General features: G+C 41.7%; 1 protein-coding gene across 7 annotated transcripts in view; it reads right to left on the reverse strand.

Moving 5' to 3' along the window:
• Positions 1-25095, reverse strand: part of Ppfibp2 (PPFIB scaffold protein 2) — a 134920-nt gene that overhangs the window by 52475 nt on the left and 57350 nt on the right. For all 7 annotated transcript variants that reach the window (XM_090348249.1, XM_090348243.1, XM_090348245.1 and 4 more), the window contains 2 exons: positions 6948-7034; positions 1591-1704 (listed from right to left, as the gene is read on the reverse strand). In XM_090348249.1, the coding sequence (XP_090204375.1) occupies positions 1591-1704; positions 6948-7034 (201 nt within the window). The remainder of the gene's footprint in view (positions 1-1590; positions 1705-6947; positions 7035-25095) is intronic.

Raw genomic sequence — 25095 nt, forward strand, 5'->3', positions numbered from 1 at the left:
TAGAAAATATACTCTAATTGATCCTGATCATTTTATCTACTTTATGAAAATACTTTCTTGCTATTTGAGGGATATTTTTCCCACATCAGATTGATCCCCTGCCCAGGTTCTTCTAAAGAAATATTCAAAGACACCTACTGTTACTTGTAATTTTCACAGAACACAAGCAAAAGAAACACCATGCGATTTAAACAGAAAAGTCAAATGGAGCCATGAATAGGATATCTGGATTAGTAAAGATAAAAACCAAACAACAGTCTCTGAGCTAGTATAACTAGTTTTTATGAAGGCATATACATAAGAATGCTGACGTGCTGTGCTTTTTGTTTCCCTTACTTTCTTCAAATGCACTCAGTTCCCTCCCCTCAAAAAACAAAACAAAACAAAACAAAAAAGCAAAAACAAATACAAGAACTAAGACTTAAAACCAAAGATAAAATTCGAAGCCTATGTTTGGCAATACTTCTGCCAAGAAATATTTGAACTGTAGGCTGATCACAGTTTAAAGAAAAAGTTGGAGCACTAACCAAAAGGATAATAAAGTCATCTAATTGAATCTATTCATTTTTAAAGGAATGATTTTTGTTCTCTAAATAATTACTGAAAATGTGCCAAGAATCGTACCAGGAACTACAAAGCATACACACATAAACTTCGGGTATGCTTTAATTTTCAAAATAATTACAAATGCAAAAATGATTTAAGTGAAAAAATACTATTACTAGATTTAATGAAAACCCTAATTAGAATCTTAGCAGATTCTGAAAGGACTTCTGAAAAAAAAATTCAACACTTCCTTTGTAATCACTGCAGCTTATTATTTACAATATAGCAAAATAATTTTTAAAAAGAATGGGCCTAAGTCACTTATCATACTTCTACTTCCAAAAAAACCAAAACTCTTATATCCTGTGGTGGTAATGATGGCTATTCAAAACTTTTGGTATATATATATATATATATATATATATATATATATATATATATATAAAATCTATAAAATCACGCTAACATGCTAAGAATAAGTCTTGAGGATTTACCTCTATCTCTGAGGAATTTACAGCTTTGTCAATTGTGTGTACATATAATTACATGTATACATGTTTCTTAAAGGAAGCAAGGACAGTATTATTTGAACAGCAAGGGAGAAAGCAAATCTTTTGGGATTTTTTTTCATTTTGATGTCTATTAAATGATACTAAGGTATTATTTATATAATCATTTTCATCAAAGAAAACTAAAGTGCGAGCAAGAATAAGCTGACAAATGGACTTTCCAAGACTCCAGATACTACTCAGACTATGGTTTCAGTGACAAGAAGAGATGACAGACCACAGAGCTAGGAGCAGGAGGCTAGAGAGAGTGCTGGCTTGAACATCAGTCTAACCAGTTCAACAGGTTCTTCCTCTCCTTCTTCCCCACCCTCCACTCACTGTTCAGGCTGGTTTCACCTGCTGTCTAAATGCAGCACACTGAGAGTCAATCCCTCCACCACCATGCAGGATGGGAAAGTAAGCCAGGAGCACAGAAAGGGACCTTCAGACAGGAGCTGCTTCAGGCCCCATGCCCTGCAGATTCACCTGCCCTTACCTGTTGAAGCATTTCCTCAGCAGCATTGAGTTTCACCTGGTGTCCTTCCAGACACACTTCTAAGTCCCGAATCTTCTCTCCTTGGGCTTCTACTTGGTCTGTGAGGACACTCACCTATTGTGGGAAATAAAGCAACAGCTGGAGGAGCTGGCGAGTGTGAGAGGCAGGAAAGCTCCCCACTGTACCATACTTGAGCACTGAAAGTATACCCCTGATTCACATGCAAAGGATGGGCTTTCTCATAGGTGAAAGCAGGGCAGAGAAAGTGTCCAAGATGAAGGCAACTCCAGTTCAATTTTTACCTTGCCAGGGAGCCTTCGCCACTGGCTGAATGATGTTGGTCACGTTTCCTGCTTTTGACAGACTCAAGAGGAAAGCACCCAACAAACAGCTGCCTCTGGGCTGGACTCCTGCTCCTTAGGCCAGCCCAACCTCAAGGCATAGCTCAGCTGACTTGCCAGGACTTCTGCCACCTCATGTGAAAAGCAATCTAAACTTCTATGGAACCAACCAATGACCTTCCCTCTCTCATAAGGGTGTGAGGACTGCACACCTATCAGGCAAGTGTTTTGAAGCAATTAAAGAATGTGGGACGTAAAAAGCGTGTATTAGCACTGACAAAACTTGGCTCTAGAAAGGTTTTTGTACCTCGCAGGTCAAAACATGACTCTAAGCCATATATACACAGAGCCACATTGCACATATGTGGCAGAAAATAAGTCATTTTCCCCTCTGAGGAAATTGGAAAATGAGATTGTTTATTGGAAATATTAACTAGTAAAAATCCATGTGTTGCAACTGAATTAAATTATGTCCTATGTTGATACCACAAGCGTTCTCTTGGGATCCTCCTTGTTTTTCCTCATTAAGAAATATAGGGGAGCTGGGAGTTTGGCCTAGTGGTAGAGTGCTTGCCTAGCATGCATGAAGACCTGGTACCATATATATAGAAAACCTGGAAGTGGTGCTGTGGCTCAAGTGGTAGGACACTACCCTTGAGGAAAGCCTAAGGACAGCACTCAGGCCCTGAGTTCCAACCCCAGGACTGGCAAAAAAAAAAAAAAAAAAAAAGGACTAAGTACCATCTACAAGTAGAGAAATCAACAGCTGATAAATTGATATCATTCTGGTTAGAGATTTGGCCCTTTACACATATATTATCCCAAATTTTTTCTCATGTTGTAATGGAATGATAGAGGAAGCATTAAAAAGTTAAGATTAGGACTGGGAGTTTGGCCTAGTGGTAGAGTGCTTGCCTAGCATGCACAAAGACCCGGGTTCGATTCCTCGGTAACCCACATACATAGCAAAAAGCTGGAAGTGGTGCTGAGGCTCAAGTGGTAGAGCTCTAGCCTTGAGAAAGTCCAAGGACAGTGCTCAGGCTCTGAGCCCAAGCCCAGGACTGGCAAAAAAAAAAAAATTAAGGTTAATGCGCCTATGAGGGTTTAAATAAACTTTTTGAATGACAAAGTTCCAATTTGAAAATGGTTGACTACAAATTAACCCTGCTATTTTAAGCATTTTAATATTCTCCAATCATCAATGAATTATTAAAACATATACATGAAATTGAGATGTACTAAGAGTTCCATTTCAACTCCCAAAGGGGCTCCTTCTGTCAAAGAGGCCCATCTGAAACAACAAGCCTTTCTGGGGTTTTGACTGTTTGCCTTTTCCTTGGTCAATACTTTCAGTAGCCCTTGCCACTTCAATTGGCAGTTCCATTTGTAAAAGTGGGATTTGAAGGGTGGTTCTGCTTCCAGGGATCTAGAGTTCCTGTTTGGAGAGGTGTCTTATGATTAATGAAGACAAACACCTCTATAGCTGCACCATATCTGGGCCCAAGAACTCTGGTACCCTGAGGAGTAATATATAATCTCTAGCATTCTATGGCTCACAGATTCAACTGCACATAAGACAGAAGGCGGCAGGGGCCTTACAAACCTCAAGTGTTTACTCTGAGTCTTACAAATGAATGGAGAAAGGTATAGAAAATTGGGGCAAAATGAATAAAGATCCAAGAATGGGAAGGACTTCAATTTAACAAAGACAAGTGTTTGTTGAGTCCCTACTTCATGTTAGGCATAATTTTAGGTTTTGGGGTATCAAATTAGAGGTTAAAAAGGATAAAAATCTTTGCCTTGTCAAAATTAAATTACCATGAAGATAAAAAAGGTTTTAATTTTGTTTTTATTTAATCCTGGAAACAAAGTATTTTGCTATGTGTGATTGGTCTTGATCTACAAATAGACCCAGGAAAGCATTCTGGGCCAAGGGCTGCAATTAATCCAATCAGGCTAAGCTGCTGCGTGGATTGAGCAAGAGGCAGATGTGGCTGATCGCCTAACCAGCTCCACCAGCCACAGGATTAGAAGTGAGCACAGAACTGCAGCTCTGAGAGTGTGCCCACAGGCTCCAGGCATAACAGAAACCACTAGGGTTGTTGGAGGTGTGGTTCAAGTGGTAGAGTGGTGGCCTAGCAAGCTTGAGGCCCTGAGTCCTAACCTAGTACCACAAAACTGAAATAAACAAAAATACTAAGGTCAACTTCTAACTTTCTGGTAAATAGGTTTCTGATTACGTTAGCATTATTTAAATGAAGATAATTTAATAATTTGGAATTTTTTTTAAATCATGGATGTGAAAGAAAGCATGATTGCATAGACTTCTTTATTAATTTGGAATCCCCTCTGAACAGGAATGTATTAGTTCAATCTCGCAGGTTTCTGGATCAAAAGTTTGTGATTTCATAGTTTGGTGCAGAATCTTAGACTGGACACTCTTTCATTAATCATGTCTTTGGGACAGAGTTTCAAATTACGAATCCCTGAAAACATCTGTGCTACATACCCCTCCCATTCAGGACACTCCTCTTCCCCCACTTCTCAAGGTAGCTGCAACCCTGGCTTCCTTTCTCCACAGCACTGACTGCAGGGTTGAGGCTCCCTCGCCCCCCCACACACACTGAGCACATTCTTGTTTCAATGTGGGCTGCACTAACCACCTCCCCAGCCTGGAATGCACTTCTCCAGGTATCTGCGTGCTTCCCTCCCTAGTTTCCTCTGGACCACAGAGTCCTTACTGGGCTTTATTTTTCTTGGTAGCACTTACCACCACCTGAAATAGTTTGTTCACTTCTTTACTGTTGGCTCACTCTTGCTCTGGCTCTTTGGCGTGCTCTCTATAAGAATAGGGACTTCAGTAAAGCCTGATCTCTTCACTTCTGTATTCCTAGTATCTAGTCAGTGTCCAGCTAAGGAGTGGTAAGTACTCAATTATTTTACAATGGCTTAGTTGTTTTAAAAAATCAATAACACAAAGAAAAGCTAGGTTATAACATTGTGCATTTGATATGAGCTTAGTTTTGTAAGGGGAAAGGGCATAATAAAAAATAATACAGAAAATCTGCCTCTTAAAAAAAAATCGTTCTTACCAGGTGTGGTGGTTCAAGCCTGTACTCCTAGGAGTACTCTCAGGAGGCTGAGATCTGAGGATCGAGGTTCAAAGCCAGCCCAGGCACTAAAGTCCGTGAGACTCTTATCTCTAATTAACCTCTAGAAAATAGGAAGTGAGGCTAAGGTTCAAGGGGTAGGGCAGTAGCCTTGAGCTGAAGAGCTCAGGGACAATGCCCAGGTCCAAGGGTAGGGCTCACACCTGTAATCCTAGCTACTCAGGAGGCTGAGATCCGAGGATCGAGGTTCAAAGCCAGCCCAGACACTAAAGACCATGAGACTCTTTATCTTCAATTAATCACTAGAAAACGGGGAGTGGGGCTGTGGCTCAAAGGTAGGGTGGTAGCCATGAGCTGAGCTCAGGGAGAGCGCCCAGGCCCAGAGTTCAAGCTCTATGATCAAAAAAAAAAAATCATTCTTCACAAAGTACAAAATAATATTTATTGAAATGAACTTCAGGAAATGGAAACAAGGGGCCTTTTGTTGATGTTTTTATTTTCTGTTTGTCTTGTTTGTTCACTTATCTGTCTTTAGGAGGGTAAGGGGAGGCATAGAAATGGAGGGACAAAGGGTAAACAGATGCAGCGGTGGCACACACTAGACACTATGTTGACAATGAAATGTACAACTTGTGTGGGGGGCAGGGGAGGGGAAAACTGGGAGAATGCAAGGGAAAGGATGACATTGTCAAAAAAAAGTAATGTACTCTTTAGCTGGGCCTGGTGGCTCTTTATCTGACTCATGTAACTGCAGCCCCTCTGTACCTTTGTAATAAAATTTTTTGCCTGTCCTGGGGCTTGAGTTCAGGGCTTGAGCACTGTCCTTGTGCTTTCTCAAGGCTAGGCTAGAGCTCTACCACTTGAGCCTCAGCCCACTTCTGGCTTTTTTCTATATATGTGGTACCAAGGAATCAAACTCGGGTCTTTGTGCATGCTAGACAAGCACTCTATAACTAGGCCAAACTCCCAGATCCTGTAATAATAATTTTAAAAAGTAATTTTTCAAATTCCAGGTTCCAATATCACTGACCAATAGCCATAAAACAGTAGACAAGATAAAAAAGAACAAAAAAACCTTCTGCTACCTCACAATCCTAGTGCTACAAATGAAAGCCCATATCTTAAGGTGGATTTCATGTCTTATCTGTCCTTTTTCACTTGACCATCAGTTTTATTTATCACTCTTCAAGAGTTATAAAAAGCTTTATATTCTCTCAATCAGCAGTCAATATCTGGTGCATATCAGACCTTTAGGATAAGCTTGCTAAATCCTTAGGTATTAGGGCAGAGAGTTCAGCTTCAGCAATAGACTATCTAACAGAAAACTTCACTGCCTACCAAAGAACAGAGGCTTTCTGAAGTGAAAAGGCTAGTTTGGCTCTTTTGCCTGAGAAGTTTTAGAGTTCCTCTCTTCAAAGCAAGGGAGCCATCAAAGGCTTACAGTCCATATTACCAGCCCCAGGTCATTTGGCCTCAAAGTTATCAGTATAGATCCAGCTTATGGCTTGGATTGGACTCTATTACCACTCAGTCCAGCATCACTCATTCACAAGTCTAATTCTTAACCACAAGAAGCTGTCACTTTTCTCCCTGATAGAACACATGGGCTCCAGAAGTACATAAAACTTGGCAGTCAGCCTGATCATAGGGATTCCAGTGTGTAGAGCTAGGTGCTTGGTAGTTGTATGACAAATTAATGAATGAATTCACAGCCCCCCGCTAAGTCAAGCCTAGTGTTAAATTGTGTCCCAGTTACTTTCTGGCTTGCTTCAGTTAATGTCTGTTTGAAAAAATATGCTCTGGGAGCAGATACATTCCAACAAAGAAAATCTCATGATTCCTCAAATGTGGACACTCCAAACTGTAAGTTACTGGAAAGCTGGTTTTCCCATCCAGAAGAACTTACCTGTAAGATGAGGGACTCCTTATCTCCTTCTAAACGGGCCAAGCGCTCCTGGTAGGTTTCATTACTAGCAGCACTGTGGTGATTTTCCTGGGATAAAAGGGAAGAAAAGTACACTTACAAGGCTGGAAAAACAACCAGCTTCCAAATGCTATGGGCACAAGTGATGAGGACAGTTTCATTGATTCTATGTGCAAAACCATTCACCAAAACAGGAAAGCACAGATTTCAAAACAACTACAAGAAGGATCAAACCACATGCCATTGAAAGGTGTGCCCTGGACGATGGTGCAACCACCTCTGATGACTTCACCCTTGGCCAGGAGGGCCTCCACATTGCTCTGGACCAACAGCTCTTGGCTTGATGGGACATGCTGAGTCTGGTTCAACTGGAGGTACAGTCTGCCAGAGGCACAGCAATAGTAAGGGTTTTCTCTTTGAGAAAACAAGAGAGATGGTACTATTCATCAAAAGTCTATATAGGTACAGCTGGGGCATAGTTCTGGGTATTTCCTAACTTTCATACCAAAATTGACTACAGCCTATCTTCTATAACATAAAGGCCAGTTCTGAAAATCACAGTAGTATAGTGTATGCAGACTAACAAATGCATGACTCATCCTTCTACTTATATGTTCTTTCCTACCCCAAACCCACCTGACAAGGGCTTTGGCAGCCAGACTGGCATATGGCTTTCAAAATTGCTAGAACTGAGACAAGGAGGCTACAAAAGAACCATTTTGAGAATAATCTTAATGGTAGCCAGAGGACCTCCAAGGTTTAAGATAGAAAACAGGAAATGCAAGGTTGGTAGAAACTGCAAGAGAAGGAAAAGGAGAAGATGTGAAATGTTAGAGGAGAACTAGAATCTCATAAAATGTGATCAATCAGATATAGGAGTTGTCAACTATCTGGGGTGTGTCTGACCTGGTTTAGGCAAGGAGGAGGGTAGGAGCTACTAAGGGCACTGAACTGGCCCCAGTACCACAAAGCGCACTTTATATTAAATAGAAGGCAGAAAGCCAGAGCCTACAATAGGCCATCCAGAGTTTGCACTCTGAAAACAAGTAAATCTCATTGCTAAATGGGAAAGCTACCAAAAGTTTGCAAATATCAATGTTCTAGAGTTCATGAGTCAGGTGTTTACCATCCCAAAGGAAAGTCATGGGCAGGTCAGGATGGGCCCATCCATCTTGAGCCCAGTTCCCCACATTTCAACTTTGAGATGGACTGTCCAATCTCTATGAGAAAGGAACCCTCCCTCCTCTCTCCTCTTACTCCTGCCCAACACAGAGCCTATGTGAGGGAAAGTGACAGATCCATTCCCAGTCCAAGAAGTAGAGGCCCAGCACTCCACATTCCAGTCCTGGAGCCTCACTAGCTGTTTGTTAAAGGTACAGTGGAAGGGTGAGCCTGGTGATTCTTCCCTGGGTGGCTGTGCCAGGCACAGTCTGTGTGGCTCATGGTGCCTACTGCTATATCACTGACTTCTATTCCAGGCCTTCTCAAGTCTGTGTCTTGTCCATTGTTGTGGAAGTTTTTTCATACCAGAAACAAAGGACCTTCACAATTACAAATGATTTCTTTATGGGTGGCAGTTTATCGTTGTTACATTACTATTCTAGGAGCCTTGACTTGGTCAAATTCTCTGATTAGAACCAGAAGATCTGTAATAATCTACATTTATTTTCAGAACCTGATAGGAAAACAGTTCTGGATAGCAACAAATCCTCCTATGAATGGACTTATAATGGTGATTTTCAGTGGATGGAAAGAACAATTCCAAATGATATTCCATACATCAGATGACAGGACCAACCCAGCAGTGGTGGGTACTTGTGTAGCAGGAAGTTGAAGAGAGGTCAAAGGCTAGATTCTGCGGCTAAGTTCCCACACCCATTGTGCTCTATTCAAATCATTTGAAATACTTGAATATTTGTAATCTTACATTTTCTTGCCATCTATTTTTTAAATATGAGTTGAATTTTCTCATACCAGAAGTAGGATTCAGTCGCTCTTAAACACAGTTTCTACTATTATACCCTACCAGAATGGCTCCAACTAGAGATTAGTGATAACTCAAATTCATCTCCTTTTTCCTACCACTTCCTTTTGAAGACTTGCCTCAAAACTTAAGGTGGCCATTTTCGAGTCTGAACCTACTGTCTTTTTTTTTCTCTGCCATAATTAACATTTCCCATAGGAAGCCAGTTTGGGTAATGCCCAGAGCCTAGCAGAGGTGTTGATTTACTTTTTCTCCTACCTGCCTGTGCTCCCTGACCTCTATATGTGTCCTCTACATGCACATGCACTCTCCAGGGGCTGTATGGAATGGCACTACATTAATGTCATTGAAGCCCTTCCAGCTATCTGACCTCAGTGATAAAGGCACCTAGGAGCCCCATGCATATGGCACCCATGCTCTCCAGCATGCAGTTTTCTGTCTAGGCCTTTGGTGGCTAAGAGAAACAGTGGCTACCATCTGAACTGATAATGACATTTACTTACAATAGTCTCTCATTATAATAAGCCATTTGTAGTAAAAATGAAAAAAAAGAAAAAAAGCATTTGTACTAATTAATCAAAAAATGGGGGTTAACAAAGTAAATTAAAGACGTAAGCTTAGCTAACACTGGAAAAATATGTGTCACTGAGTCCATAATACATGTTAGAAGTTGGTCAAGTGTCCAAATTCACTCTAGCAGCCAACAGAAGGGAATCCTTGTCAATTAAAAGACAATGCACAAATAAGATGAGCATGGTGGCTCATATCTGTAATCCTAGCTACTCAACAGGCTACATCTGAGGATCATGGTTTGGAGGCTGCCCAGGCAGAAAAGTCCCTAAGACTCTTACTTCTAATTAGCCATCAAAAAATGTATGGGGCTATGGTTCAAGTGATAGAGCACTAGCCTTGAGCAAAAAATCTAAGGGACAGTGCAAAGCCCTGAGTTCAAGCCCTGGTATCAAAAAATTAAAAAATAAATAAAAAGCAGGACTAAAACAAAACCACCACCACAACAAAGACAGCTGGATATGGGGCCAGGAGTTTGGCCTACTGGAAGAGTACTTGGCTAGCATGCAAGAAGACTCAGGTTCCATTCCTCGATACCACAAACATAGAAAAAAATCTGGAAGTGGTGCTGTGGTTCAAGTGGTAGAGCTCTAGCCTTGAGAAAGCCCAAGGACAGTGCTCAGGCCCTGAGTCCAAACCCCCAGACTGGCAATAAACAAACAAACAAACAAACAAACAGGTGGATATGATAGTGCACACCAGCAATCCCATTCGGATGTAGAGGTAGGAGAATGGTAAGTTCTCTCTATAAGCCTGGTACAAGTAGAGAGAAGGGAGAGGGAAAGAGAAAGGACAAGGAAGGGGAGCGGAGAGGAAGTCAGAACTGCAAAAATTCAAACTGCCCAGAAGAGGCATAATTATTCCTGGGCAAGAGAGAAACTACTCATGTTTCCACTGAGACTTTATAATAAGCTAAACAACATCTCTGGCACACCTTTACAGTAGACAGACTGGCAAAATGCATTGTTTTTGAGTTGCTTGAGGAATAGATCAAAGACTAATGGAAAATATGGGCCAAAGGCCACAGCAATTCCACGAGACCAACACATAATGTCCAAGCACAGCGCCATCAATGCACATCATTCACCACATGGACAGGCACTGCCCAGAGCACTTTTTGTGCATTAATTCAATCTTCCCCATGACCTCATAAAATAGATTTTATTTTTGTTACCCCTTTACAAGCCAAACACAAAGCATCTTAAGGCACAGGGGATTAGTTTGCCCTCCTTGTTATGTAGTAAGCTAGTATGCTTCCATTGTTTTAGTGTGCAAGAATAGATCACATATCAATTTGTCTTACATGTTGGGACCATGTGATTATTCACTTCAGGTTGAAAAATACCTTTAATAGAGGAATGGCTAAGTAAATGATACTTTCATCTGCTCTATGGACAATTCATAGCATTCTAAAACATGTGACGGACATCACAGGACTATGCACCTGATTAGGAAAAAATGCAAGATCCAAAGCAATTATCCTGAAAGTTGAAAGCATATATATTTACTTACATGTGAAAATAAATAGCGAGTAGGCTTTTAACAGTGCTCTCTCCCTGGGGAGAGATGTAATGGCATCAGGGGGATATTAACTATACTATCTGAGTTTCATTCATTCATTCATTCATTCATTTATTTACAATCCTTGGCTTGAACTCGGGGCCTGATAGTAACCATACTATCTGAGTTTCATTTATTTATTTATTTATTTATTTATTGCCAATCCTTGGCTTGAGCTCGGGGCCTAAGCACTGTCCTTGAGATTTCTCAAGGCTAGAGCTCTACTGCTTGAGCCTTAGCACCCCTTCCAGCTTTTTTCTATGTATGTGGTACCGAGGAATTGAACCTGGGTCTTTGTGCATGCTAGGCAAGCACTCTACCACTAGGCCAAACTCCCAGCCCAATATCTGAGTTTCTTACCAAACATATTCGAAACACTATTTGAGGATAAAATAGGAATTCCTGGTATTTCTACTGGCCAACAGACTTAAGAGATCAAATCCATCCCAAGGGGTCAACTGGTCCATCACGGACCTAGAGGAGCAGCCTCTCCTCTTACATCAACCTTCCAGAATCACTGCTGTTCTACTCTTGAGCAGTGAGTACACTGTGGTGGAGCCATGCTCCAGAAAGCTCAGTATCTGCAGTATCACCAAGATTTGCAGCACCTTAGAAGGGTACAGGGAGAATAAACCCCCCTTTTCACCTAGCCAGCCTCCACCCAAAGCACCTGAAAACAAGACCGGGAATTTTATTAGAATGACTTTCTTCCATGTCAATATTTAACAGGCAGAAGTTAAGGATTTGAGTTTGGATGAATATGTTTAAGCTCCTTAGTGTACTAATGGGCCAACAGGATTAATCACTTTCTGATGTCATTCTGCATTATGAAACAACTGCCATCACTGGAACTAACACAGCAAAAGTCATGTGACGAGGAAAATGTCATTCCAATTTGAGAGATATGTTTGAAGAGGCAGAGTTAAGGCATAGCTCTATACTGCTCTACTTCAAAAGTACTTGCTTTGTCACAGCTTTGCTTAACTGGAATTACAGGCGAAGTCTTAGATCAACACTGAGATCCCACATCCAGATCCTTGAGTGCTTCCAGCTTCGAAAAGTCTCAGGAAGTCTTATCTGTATTCTTTACTAGGTAAGTCAGTGATAAAGCAGTAGCTCAGCTTCTTGTGTGCAAATTCACATCAAAAGAACCATGTCCACATCCCACTGAGAAGGAAGTCACGTGGGAGTCTGAAAGATGGTATAAGCTAACTCCATTTCCCCACATTACAGGATGGCAAGAGAGTCTACCTTGTTAAGAATGCTCATACTATAGGTGGATAGACAGAAGAAGGAGGTCATTCTACTCAGCTAATGATACTAGTCCCTAAGCTTGACCTGTCAAAGAAATGTACTCAGTATTATACATACATTTGACCAAAATTTCTCCTCCTATGTTGACATTTCTTGCTACATAGGTAACAGAAGGGGAAAAAATTCAGTCTTCTCACAAGATTTTGAAGGTCTGAACTATTCCTGATATTATAGTTCAGGTAGCTACCTACAAGTACTATGAGGGCTTTGTGATTTATATACACTATGGAAGTGATACTTGGGACTGAAGACTGGAATTCTTATTTTTCTCTCTGGCATTTTGACTGAGGAGTGCTACAGTGAAACATAATTATATCTATTCTACCACAAGACTGGATAGAGACAAAGAAGTCTTGTATACTCTCAAGGATTTGGGGCCTTTAGCTAGGATGACTGGGGCCAAACCTCCTTTTGTCCCTATCAAAGCATGATTCTCAAGAAACTGGGAAAATCTGGAATATAAGGAAATCTACCCTCTAAACCTTTGATTTCTTGCAGGCATACATAGACCAGAACTGTCATTTCTTAGACCTAATTGTCTTCCTTAGGCCACAAAAATGATATTCCCAAGTATGGTCAGGTAGAAAATCATATAGATCTTTAAGAGATTACTTTATGGGATCTTTTTCTATAAGATCTGGATGGCTACCACCACTGGTGCTGGGCAGGGAACATCCGCAATAAGCTAAGCAATCAAAAGCCTAAAGTGGTACTATGTTCTAAACCATCCATAAGTGAGACTGTCTTCAGGAACATGGACAAACATACAGGAGGCTCTGTGGTTGGGGATCTTGGGATTGGTTGTCACAGTTAATCAGTCTCATCAATTAGGAGATCAACTAGAGGCTATAGGGAGACATGTGTGTGGTCCAGAGGAATAAGACTGCTTAGTGGGATTTCCCCAGGAAGAAAGAGGGGAAGTTTTGTCTACATGGTATTCATAATCAGCTTTGTGAAATCACAACTCCTTTGTATAACTAACTTAAAGATCATTTTTTAGAGAATACTTTATTAGTTTCAGTAATCAAACCCATGTAGATAAGATCTTACATATTTAATACAGTGTGTTTACCCCTGTACAAATGAAAAAAATTAAGTTTAATGTTTCTAGACCAATATGGATATTAATTTCTGTACAATGCCAACTCAACACAGTAAAACTAAAAACTAAAAAAAAAAAAAAAAAAAGAAAAAAGACATCAATGGGTTGAGGATGTGGCTCAGGTGGTAGAGTGCCTGTCTAGCAAGTACAAGCCTTGAGCTCCAAGTTCCTCAACTCTTCAAAAAAAATAATAGAGATACTAATCTAGGTCAGGTACAGTGGTGAACACCTATAACGTCACCATAGATGCCTAAAATTTTTCGACTAATCTGTGCTGCATAGTGAAACAGGTCTCAAAGAACAACAATGAGAACAACAATTAAAAAAAGACAGCAATATAATTTGACTACTGCCCCACCTCTTAAAGGTTCTCCTGGGCCAGGAGGTAGGGACTTCACTCTTGATAAGTTCCTCATGGGATTGGGGCTAGGAGTTTGGCCTAGTGGTTAAAGTGCTTGCCTAGCATGCATGAAGACCCAGGTTCGATTCCTCGGTACCACATACATAGAAAAAAGCCGGAAGTGGTGCTGAGGCTCATGTGGTAGAGCTCTAGCCTTGAGAAAGTCCAAGGACAGTGCTCAGGCCCTGAGCTCAAGCCCAGGACTGGCAAAAAAAAAAAAAAGTTCCTCATGGGAGAAATCCTAGAATAGTTAAGTTTCTCCACTGCTGATTTACTTACTAATGGGAAGGAACAAAGAGAACTTATGTTACTCTTTGGCAGAGAATTCTTCTGAATCCTGCATTATAAATTAATGGAATCCATTGTTTATTCAAACTAGGTCAGGATTCATCATCTCTAATATAAACCCCATGCCACAAGTGAGGTCTGCCATCATCTTAGAGATAGCTTCACCTCTCAGCCACCTGACCCAGGCTGGGCTGCTTGGAATTCTTCCTCCCAACTTCAATTTTAATTTCATTTAATTATTTTTTGTGTCAGTCCTGGGATTTGAACTCAGGGACTGCACTCAGGCCCTGAGTTTGGTGCTGTGAGTGGCTATGTCCTATCCAAATAAAAGAAGCTGGTTCGTAGCAGGAGTCAGCATGAACCCCACATGTACAAAAACAAACAAAAATGAAGAAAAAGATGAGTTATATCACTCATCTTTTGCACCTTCTGGGCTTGGGATAATTCTAACTGCATTTCTATCATTTACAACCCTAAATCCTGGCTAATGCATTTGTCTCCAGGTGATCACTTGACTGAAATTTATCCCTCTGGAAACAGACACTTTATGGAAAATTCCTATTTGCGCCACAGTCCTGAGTGACATAGGAATTTTGCCTTCCGTTCGCTTGCTTTGCTTGGGCTGGCAATCTTTAAGAGAGTGTTGTCAGTTCTAAGCTAACTACAGTTAAAACCAGGATTATCATCAAAGGTTAAAAAGAATCTGCTCTGTGGCTCAGGGTGTGTCTGTGTGGGATGCACTAGAATAGAAAGGACATCTAGTCTCTTGTGTGGGGGACAGAAGGTTTTCTATCCACCACCTGTTTGCCTCCATTCTTTTTTCCCTCACATAGAACAAGGTAGTGAGATAGGGAATGAATACAAGATACAACAAGCCTGTGGGTGGGAAAGGATGTGCCTAAGGAAAACAAGAACATAAAGAGAAGCCAAAGTCTAAATGATATGCACGTGAATGGGAAAATGAATAAATCAAAATAAGAACATAAACATATCTAATATCAACTTAAGAAATTACATTAAAAGAACTGCACATCATATATAGCTATACAAATGCCAGGTCTGGGAGCTGGGAGAATTGTAGGTTCCCTGTATCCCACCCTTAAGGCAGGTGTTCTAGGAAGAATTTCTATAGCATTTACAGAAATTCTTCCTTTCCAAAGGCATATCTCTCTCAGTAACTGAAGGCCAAATTAGGACTGCTGAGGATTCTAAGCTGTGTGATTTCAGGTAGGCAACTTCACCTCAGGCTTCCAGTCCCTTTAATAGAGAAAATTATACCCACAGAGCAACAGAGAACCATTTGTCTATCTTTCTATATGTAAAGATCTATGGGAATAAACATACGGAATGCTTTTTATAGCAGGATGTGTTAATAACTCCTCTGTGTTATAAGCAGCTTTTAAATGAGCCTTAGACTATGGACTTAAATGGCTTTGTCAGAGCTCACAGACACTCCTTTCTACGGAGACTTTTAATTAATTTCCTCTTTTTTTTTTTTTTACAGATAAACAAGAGAAGCAATATTTCTGATCAGGATATCTAAGACATATTTATAAAGATCTTTACAAACAACCCAAGGAAAAAATAACCAAAAATTATTTCAGGCTAACAAGGAAACGCTGGGTGACAACACCAAAGCCACTGTCAGCAAATAGCCCTGGAATCATGCCCTTAGAACACACAGTTAAAGATTTCACTTTTCTGTTTGCCCATGTTTTTAGTCATACTTTCAGGACCATAATTTTTCCAACTTATATGCACTTTATTGTGCACTGAAAGTATTATGTGCTACAAACACGTATACAATATATATTAAATTTTCAATGGCAAGTAATGCCCATCATTAAAATGTTTTTTTAAAGTTCTGTTCTAATGTAGAAATTAGGTCAAAATGTAGATTAAGTATGAAGTGTCAGAAAAATCAATACCAGCAGCCTCATCAAAGCCAGTACTCTCTCTTTTTTAAAGTAACTCAACTGTTTTATTTCAAATCTAGGGTGCTGTAAGGCTTTAATTTTACACATCAGGTAAATGAAATATAAAACCATGAAAGATTTGTTTTATATAGTGATATTCTTCAAAGTGTCTAAGGAGAAAGTATAAAGTTGGCTTAGCTTGTTTTTGTCATGATATTTTTTCTTTTTTCTTTTTCTTTTTTATTGTTGGGGCAATGTACAGTTACATTTGCCAGGTAGTAGGTGCATTACTTCTCACACATTGATATCCCTTCTCATGTTTTTGTCCCCATGTCCCTCCCCCATCCCTTCCCAATCACCTTGTTTTCCCTCCTTCCCTTTCCTATTTCAAATAAACAAATAAACATATATACAATATACCAGGTAACAAAGTCAGATATAGTAACAATATGAGATTAACCAAAGAAAGCCAGTACTCTCTTAACTGTGGTAGCTCAGTAGATCCTATAATGCTAACCTGTTTCTGGTCTGGCACACCTACAATAACCTGACCAAAGTTAGCTCTCCACAAGTTCCAGATTAGAGTATGAAGGTCTCATGTCAAGGCCATGCAGAATCCCAGGAGATGAACTCTATCCAAGCCTGCCTTCTATCTGCTAAGAGAGCACAAGCCTTCAGGCACACATGCTCTGGATGGGAAACATCCAGCCCATAGTCATAGGGGACCTCATTCGACACGCTGGTACATACTGAAATAGATACATCTTCTCATTGACTGCTCACAACCAATCTGCTTGTATTGGTAATTTTGTGTGGCTCACAAATGTTATGTAAATGGCCTTTGTCACACAGACAGAGGAAAGATTCCCCATCCATGGAGGATTCTGGGTGAGGCAGTTCTGGATCCTTCTCTGTTTGACACAGAGAATGGTCTCCCAGGAGAACTCCTGGATCTCATCACTACAGTTCACTGTGCTTGGCGACAGAGTTGGTTACAGAACAGTTAAATGGGGCAAGGGAGCAGTCAAAATGGAAGTGTCATTGCTATGCAAGTAAGAGAGATTCCCAGTGTCATAGCTCTAGCCATCCTGTTGGGGTATAGGGGCAACAGCTGAGACACTCAAAGTACATCTGTCCTTTTTTTTTTTTTTTTAAATTGAAGTCTTAAGTACTTGGCCAGGTGCTATATCACATTTCCTTTATGCTTCCTATTAACTATGGATTCTAGTTTCTTCAGGATCCTTGTCATGGTGCACACACATACACACACACACACACACACACACACACACACACACCACACACACACACTACACACACACACACACACACACACACACACAAACACACACACACACAAACACACACACACACACACACTGTTCCAACTGGTCAGAGAATGTTTTCACATGACAAATCTGCCTGAAACTAGGCTGAGATTTTGGTGATACTGAGGATTGAACTCATGTTTGCTAGGCAAGGCTCTACTACTTGAGCTAATCTCCAGTGCTATGCTGAGATTTTGAATTCAATAAACTGGGCAAGTCTTGGCTCTCATAAATATTGTTTCTTTTCTTTTCTTCTTTTTTTTTCTTTTTGGACAGGTCCTACTGCCGACTAAAAGTCACAATCCTCCTGCTTCAGTTTCCAAGTACTGGTATTACACATATGCATTAACATGTACTTTCAGTTAAATAGGACAAGAGAACACATGGAGTATTTATTTTCACACTGCCAGGTCAAAGGAATTTATCAAATGCAGACAAGCAAGTGAGCCATGCCTACCAAGCAAAGTGCTTCCTGGGAGATGTCAACCCCACTAAGTATAGCTGAAACTCAGAAGCACCACTTACATGCAAGCTTTTTAAAACCTGTAACATATAAACCTTAAAATTAATGGCATATAAATAAATAAATAAATAAATAAAGGTAAGTGGCCTATAGGGCTATTGTCAATTCCAGTTACATGATTCAGGGCACCTATCACCAAGGGAACCAAACAGTACAAGTGGAGGCAGGTTATTTTAAGTAGGAAAACTTCCCCTCTTTAGTCTTTTAGTTAAGGATTCTTAGGGCTTTCTGGAAGTTATTATAAACTCAAGTATTCCCAAGACAAATTTTAATTTTTCTAGGCAAAGATCAGTCAAACTAATCCACTATCTTTAGTTCGGCATTAAAGAAGTTTCATCCAAATGCAGAGTGACTAAAGCAACTTCAGTCAGACACTAGAGGCTCATATTGATAATCCTATCTCCCAGAAGGCCGGAAGATCTTGGTTTGAGGCAGACATGGCAGAAAGTCCAAAATAATCATGCTAGACTAGAGGTGTGGCTCAAGTAGAGCACCAGCTCAACAAGCAAGCTGATCAAGCACAAACCCCTGGATTCAAACCTCAAACTGAGAAAGAAAAAGAAAGAGACAGACAATCAGACATACAGGCAGGCAAAGAAAGGAAGGAGGGAGGGAGGGAGGGAGGAGGGAAGGAAAGCAAAGCAAAGAAAGGAGAAAGCAAAACTATACAATAAGAACCTTTGTTGCCAGTAGTCTAACAAAAGATCTTACCCTGACCTTATCCTTTCTTTCTTCTTCCTCTGGATTTAATCATATATAGGAGAGACTAAGGGCTGCAGTGAGGTTATCATTCCCACAATGATCTAAACACCCATCTCTGAGGAAAAACAAAGCCAAGTCCTAAGTACTGAATTAATAAGCTTCTTGTTTGGATAATGCTCATGTCATCACACTCCACTGTTCACTTCTTTCTTCAATGAGTTAAAGGATCCTGCACATCGACCAGAGGCAATAAGCACCATTGGAGAGAGTTGTATGTATACCAACAACATGAGCATCGGGAAAGGGAAAATAAATTTTACCTTCCAGAGACAGAAGAGGGTTTATGGGATAGGCACCACCTAAATGACTGACTATAAAAGAATTCTGGGAGAGTGGGAAAGCTGTTCTTTTGGAAATAGCCAGGTAGGATATCCATGAGGCCATAACAATTACTATACTTCAGATGTTCTGGTCTTCCAAAACTAACACAGCAAACAAGGGGGCCTTGAGAACAGACTGTCCATACATTTTCCAATGAAAGGATTGTGTGAGAGTCTCTAATGAGCTGCCTGAGGAACTTGATGTGGAATGGAAGAAACCCATTTGCTTTACCAAGATCTTCCCTTAAAATCATAAGCTTGGCTTAGCTTGGTCATTGGTGACTCTTCTGTATCCACAAGGAGTATCTAATCAGTGGACTTTGGAAATGGGATCTGTGCTTATGTGCTGACACACAGTGAGTGAAGAGATTGTATTACAATGGGGAGTACATTAGGAAGAGAAGTCTCCTTCAAGAGTTTCCTCATCTTGTCAGTTCTAGTAGAAGCACTGACTCATTACTATTGACAAACACCTTCACAGACTCAGTGGCATCACAGGGGTTGGAGTTGGGGGTGGAGTGAGCACTGTGACTATTTTCGCTCGCCTGGAGGCATTGAGTTAATTGTCTGGTGCCTTGCGGACTGTAGACCTTCATTGTGAGAAGCCAACAATCAGGCACATGGAATGAGGTAAGGGACAAAGTGAAGAGCTGTTCCTTTCACAAGAATGCCCACATTAAGATTTCCAAATGGGAATGAATTCAGGAAGACATTCATGGGAAAGTTTTCTTGGGAACCAGATGTATTATAGGAAGGAATTTTAAAGACAAATACAGGGACAAAGCAAGTGTGCCCAGGAGAAGATGAGGAAGGAAAAGGGATATATTGTATCTTATACTTTCAAAAATCCTAATAGTGATTGGTGGCTCAACCTTGTTAATCACAGCTATTCCAGAGGAAGCAGTCATGAGAAGTGCTGTTCATTGCCACTCAGGCAACAAGTTAGCATAATTCCCCATCTCAGTGAATAAAAAAACAAAATCTGAGCATGGTGGTACATGTCTGCCATCCCAGATAAGTGAGAATTGTATTTCAGACCAGACCAGCCATAAACATGAGAATCTACCTGAAAGATAACAAAGCCATGTTAGGTACAATTGCTCAAGCTTATAATTCTAGTAATTTAGGAGGTAGAAATTGGCGGGGGACTGGGGTTTGAGGCCAGCCCTGGCAAAAATAGCAGTGAAAGACTTCATCTCAATCAATGGCTGAGTACAGTGGCACGCACTTGTTATCCCCAGCAATGTGGAGAATCACAGGCCAGGCCATCTTGGACATAAAGCATGACTCTGCCTGGAAAAAAAAAAGCAACTCCAATAGGTACTTTTCTAGCAGGAGACTCTATAGTCCAATCCCTGGTATTGAAAACAAAACAGCAACAACAACAACAAAAGAAAAGCAAAAGAGACAGAGCTTGGCTAAAGTGAGAAAGCATCTGTTTAAGGAGAACAAGGTCACAAGTTCAAAATCCCAGTACTTCCCCCAAAACAAGGTGGAGGTAAGGTAATGGTGGAAGCAAGATAAGCCATGAAGCAGCAGCCAGGAAGCCCAAAATCATGTGATCCAATTCTTCTCTGAAATTGGAATGAAGCCTTTCCCTAGGGACAGGCAGGCAAGGAACAGCTGAGAGGAAAAAGAGAACAGGTGACTTTTGAACAGAATTGAGTCTAGAGGCCAGGGCACTGGGTTGGCTTTGGCCAAGAGAGGTTCTTCCTCCATAAAAGAAAAGAATTTTGAGAAAGATAGCTATGAATACAGTTATATTTTGTGATGAAGGGGAAGGAAGATGAAAGACTTGTTTAGCTCCCCCCTCCCCCAGCCACTGCCATGTATTTGAGAAAGGAGTCTACAGTTGAAGACAAGTGGAAAAGTATGAGACTTGCCATAGCGGGTGAGAAGGTGTCTGGCAGGAGAGAAGGCAAAGGTTCCTGGAAGGCTGCCACCAGCTCATGGAACTACCAATGGCTGTGCTGCTGCGGAGTGCCCACAACTATTCAGCAAATGGCCCGGGATGATGCCATCTTATTAAATCCCACTGGGTAAAATGGCCTAAGGGCCTCTCTTCAAGGAGATGGCAAACAGAAGTCACTGGTGTGGGCGGCTGGTTGGAGATGGTTGAATTGTAGCTCCTAAATTACAATGCGGGGGTGGGGTGGGGGGATATAGGGGGCAGTCTGGGAAGATATATTGTGTATGTTGGCTAGAAATGGGAAACTACCTAGAGGAAATGTGGACAGACAGAACCCTTGACAAATCATGCCCACTGCTGTCCTCCAGGGGAGGAGAACCTCTGTGTTCAGACTCCAGGCTGCACAAAGGGCTCTCAAGTACCTACAGGTTGTCATATGGTATGTCCACTCCATGACACCTATGACGTGCTCTTTCAAGTACACGTGTAGAATTATTTACCTATATTTTATAGTCTAAGAAACTGAATGCAAAAGAGGTTAGAGAAATCATCCAAGGTCACAGAGATATAAACCCCAGGAGTCTGGATCCAGGATCCAAGCTCTTGGTCAAAAGGCCTTTGTCAGAAGCTACTGCCTACTTCTCCACCTTCCATTGCAGCGTAACCTGAATGCAGGGCAAGTGAGCACCTCTGTGTTTGCCTTTGCAGCTCTTCTAGCCCAACTGGCCAGGGTCTTGGGTCATTTGAGTTCCAGATGACACAGGGCAAAGTAACATTCACAATCTGAGTTCATTCCAGTCTCCTGCACTATCCAAGCCAGTGCCATGATACATGCATGGTAGCTTCAATTCCTTTCTGACTTTGAATTGCAAATTTGCTCCAACAATTCAAAGTGCTGAAAGCAAGGGAGCAGTGTGAAGACACGAACAGTGCTGGGGAGTGGGTGGCCCCCACAAGACCTTGCTGGGAGCTATCTTCAGCAGCTCTTTCATGGCTATGGGTTGGATCTACTGACTTTAGTGTAAAGCAGATGGTGAGGTGTTTGGTGAGTCAGGAAACAAAATGGCTGAGGGGACAGAGGCCCTCTGAGTACTGGGGTTTAGGAATCATCTTGTGCTTAGGCTTTGTGTGAGAGGAGAATGAACTGTATCAGCCCTGGGCGGCCTTCATGCAACAATCAGAGCAAAGCTGGCCAGAACCAGCAGCCAGTGGGCCACTGCGTACATAAGGTAGGACAGGTTACAGCTGCCTCTTTGGGGCCCTAAGCTTGCTACGTGTGAGACCCAGGACTGTAACATGAAAGGGAGTCTAGATCTGAAGGACTGAACTTCCCATGAAGCACTTCTAGAGAAGAGGGCCTGATCCATTCTCACCTGCTCCTCCTTCCACTTCTCTTCCCAGGAATAGCCAATAGCAGGTAGTGGTAAGTGTGTTTACTGTATGCATGGTACTAGGCTGAGTATTTTATACACAAATCTCACTTGATCCCCAAAATGCCTACATGCAGCAGGCTTTGGAGGCAATCTGTCTCAGATTACTACCAGTAAACGTGACACAAGCCAAGATTCTAATCCAAGCTTCGCACCTGTTCTTAACTACAACTGTCTACACTAGCTTACCCTCAAAGGCCAGCCCTGGCATAAAAAAAAAAAAAAAAAAAACAAGTTTTCTGAACAAATATTTCTCATCCAACTCAGTTCCTCCCTGAATAGTGTTCTCCCCTCCCCTTGACATAAGGCATTACCCTTCTTGTTCTGGTTGATGGGCAAAAGCCTCTGCCCTGTGCACCTGGCCATGCCTCCTTTGGGCACTTCTTCATATCCACCTCGGTATGAAAGAAGGAAGGAGACAGCACACGTTCACCTGTAGAACATAGATCCTCAGAAATCTGTGCTCCCCTTAAAGAGGTGCATGAAAAGGGGCAAATGAATTGGTGAGACCTGAGCTAGAAGAGCCCCTAGAGGGAAGGCATCAACAAAGGATTCGTGGGAACCAGGGGCCTGATGTGGTCAGATAAAGATAGGATTCAGACAGGGGGAGGATATTTGGAGTAGAAGCTTGGAAAACAGCGCAAGTGTACTTAGGTGAGATTAAATGTTAAAAACTGAAAAGGTAAATCAAGTCCAGGTTGGAATAGGCCTCATAGGTAAAATAAATTAGAAGAATCTGAGCTTTCTCTTTCAGAGTAGAAGTTAAGCCCTGGGTACTCAGAATCATGGGATGGAAAGAATTTTTTGTTTGTTTTTGGTTTGTGAGAGATTATGAAAATCTGGCAGTAGTATTTTGGGTGAAGAACAAAGAATGTTCTCTAATCACAGAGTACTCAATCACGTTATGTTCTGCTGGAAAAACACATCCAAAACTGCCACGAAATGGTTTTTTGTTTTGTTTGTAATGATCCTTAGAATTCTACAGATAGAAGAAAAACACTTGTTTTGCTGAGAGCCATGCAGGGGATTGGAACACATCCAGCCTCGGAACTTCCCAGCCTCTGTCACCAGAGCTCACACCTCGAGGCTGTCTCAGTATATGGTGAGAAGAATTCGTGCCTCCAGCCTCCACAGACAGAACGCCTGCCAAGGAACAGAGCTACATCTGTCCAGCAGTGAGGACAGGGCTTCTGTACCCAGGCACACAGAGACTGGAAGGAGTGGTGAGAAGCTTCATGTTGGAAATGTGGTGATAAAAGTCTATATAATGAAAAGTGTGCTTCTTACCTCTTTCCCACTACCCCTGCCCCCCCCACCTCCTAGTGAGGTTCTTTAAACACATAGGATAGTGCAGACCTTTGCCAAGATCTGACATCTCAGCATGCATGCTCTCTTGTGGGGATGCCCACTCCCTGAAGTAGAGGCTCCGTAAAGGCCGGCTTGCTGATGGGTTCTAAAGTAATCGTTTTCTACATACTTGGCAGAAGAGTTGAAGAAAGAACCAGACCTGGGAGAGAGAAGAACAGGGTTCAAGACCCCCAGCACCACCAAAAGCTAGCATACAACTAACCACAGGGAGGTTCTTAGTTTCTCTTGGGCTTCACTAAATGAGGGGTTTGCACTGGCCCAGCTCCATAATTAAGCTTAGCTGCCTCAGTTTTCCAACACAGCCTAGCAAATGCCACAGTGTAACTATAGCAGTTTTCTTAAAATACAAATTGGATGCCTCGGTGTATCCCATATGACTTTCTTAATACAAGTCTCCTGTCAGACAAACCACTGTCACCCACCACCCTTCACCACAGCCTTCATGTCCTGTGATTTGAGATCTGTCTTCCTCTGTCCACCATCACTGAGCTCAGCCACACTGGCTTTTTCTGCCTTGAAATCTGCTGGCCTCTCTCTTGCCTCAGACCTTTTGCATGTACCATTCACTTTGCATGAATGTTCTGCATTACTCCTACTGCTCTTTAAGGTTTCCCAAAAGTGTTATATCCTCAAAGAGGGATCCCTAACCTTACCTTCTCAACACCTGTTCCAAGTCCCCCATTGTCCTTCTTCACTGTATGCATTAGTTTGTGATGAAGTTTACTTCCTGGGGCTCTGCAGCCTCCATGTCCTCCATTTCCAGGGGTGGTAAATATATAGGAGATTGGTTCTCCTTTGCCCAGCTGAACACCCAGCACCAGGAGCTCAGTATTTGCAGAAGGGAGGGTTTTAGAGGGCACGTGCACAAGCCACCAGCCCTGTGTTTTGGCATTGTGTGTATCCTCCTAGCCAGAAACTCCCCAACCCGCCTTTCCTTCTGTAGTTACAATGTCAAACCTCTTATCTGTCAGCTATGCTCACTGCTCTTCCTGCCTCTGAAAGATCCAGCCTAAAATTCCTCAATGTCAAGACTAGAGCAAATCAGTCTACATCCATTTCAACACAATAACAAAAGAGAACACCTGAGTTTTGTGCATGAAGTGATCCAGCCCCCACCTTTATCCACTTCTCAATGCCCACTCTTACACAGATGCCCATCCCCCCACCCTCCTCCAAGGACATCAACAGCTGAACAACTCAATCCCAGGCTTCAGAACATCAGGAAGAGAACTCCTCCAGAACCTTCCTCCAGAAACACAGCAGATCATTCGGCTGGCACGTTGTGCCCACTACTCTGGATAACATCGGAGTTGAGAATGAGTTATACAACTTCGGAACTCAGAGTGTTTAAAAAGG

The sequence above is a fragment of the Megascapheus bottae genome, chromosome 16 (assembly GCF_031878675.1).
Source record: "Megascapheus bottae isolate mThoBot1 chromosome 16, mThoBot2.hap1, whole genome shotgun sequence".
In the NCBI taxonomy this organism is placed as follows: Eukaryota; Metazoa; Chordata; class Mammalia; order Rodentia; family Geomyidae; genus Megascapheus; species Megascapheus bottae.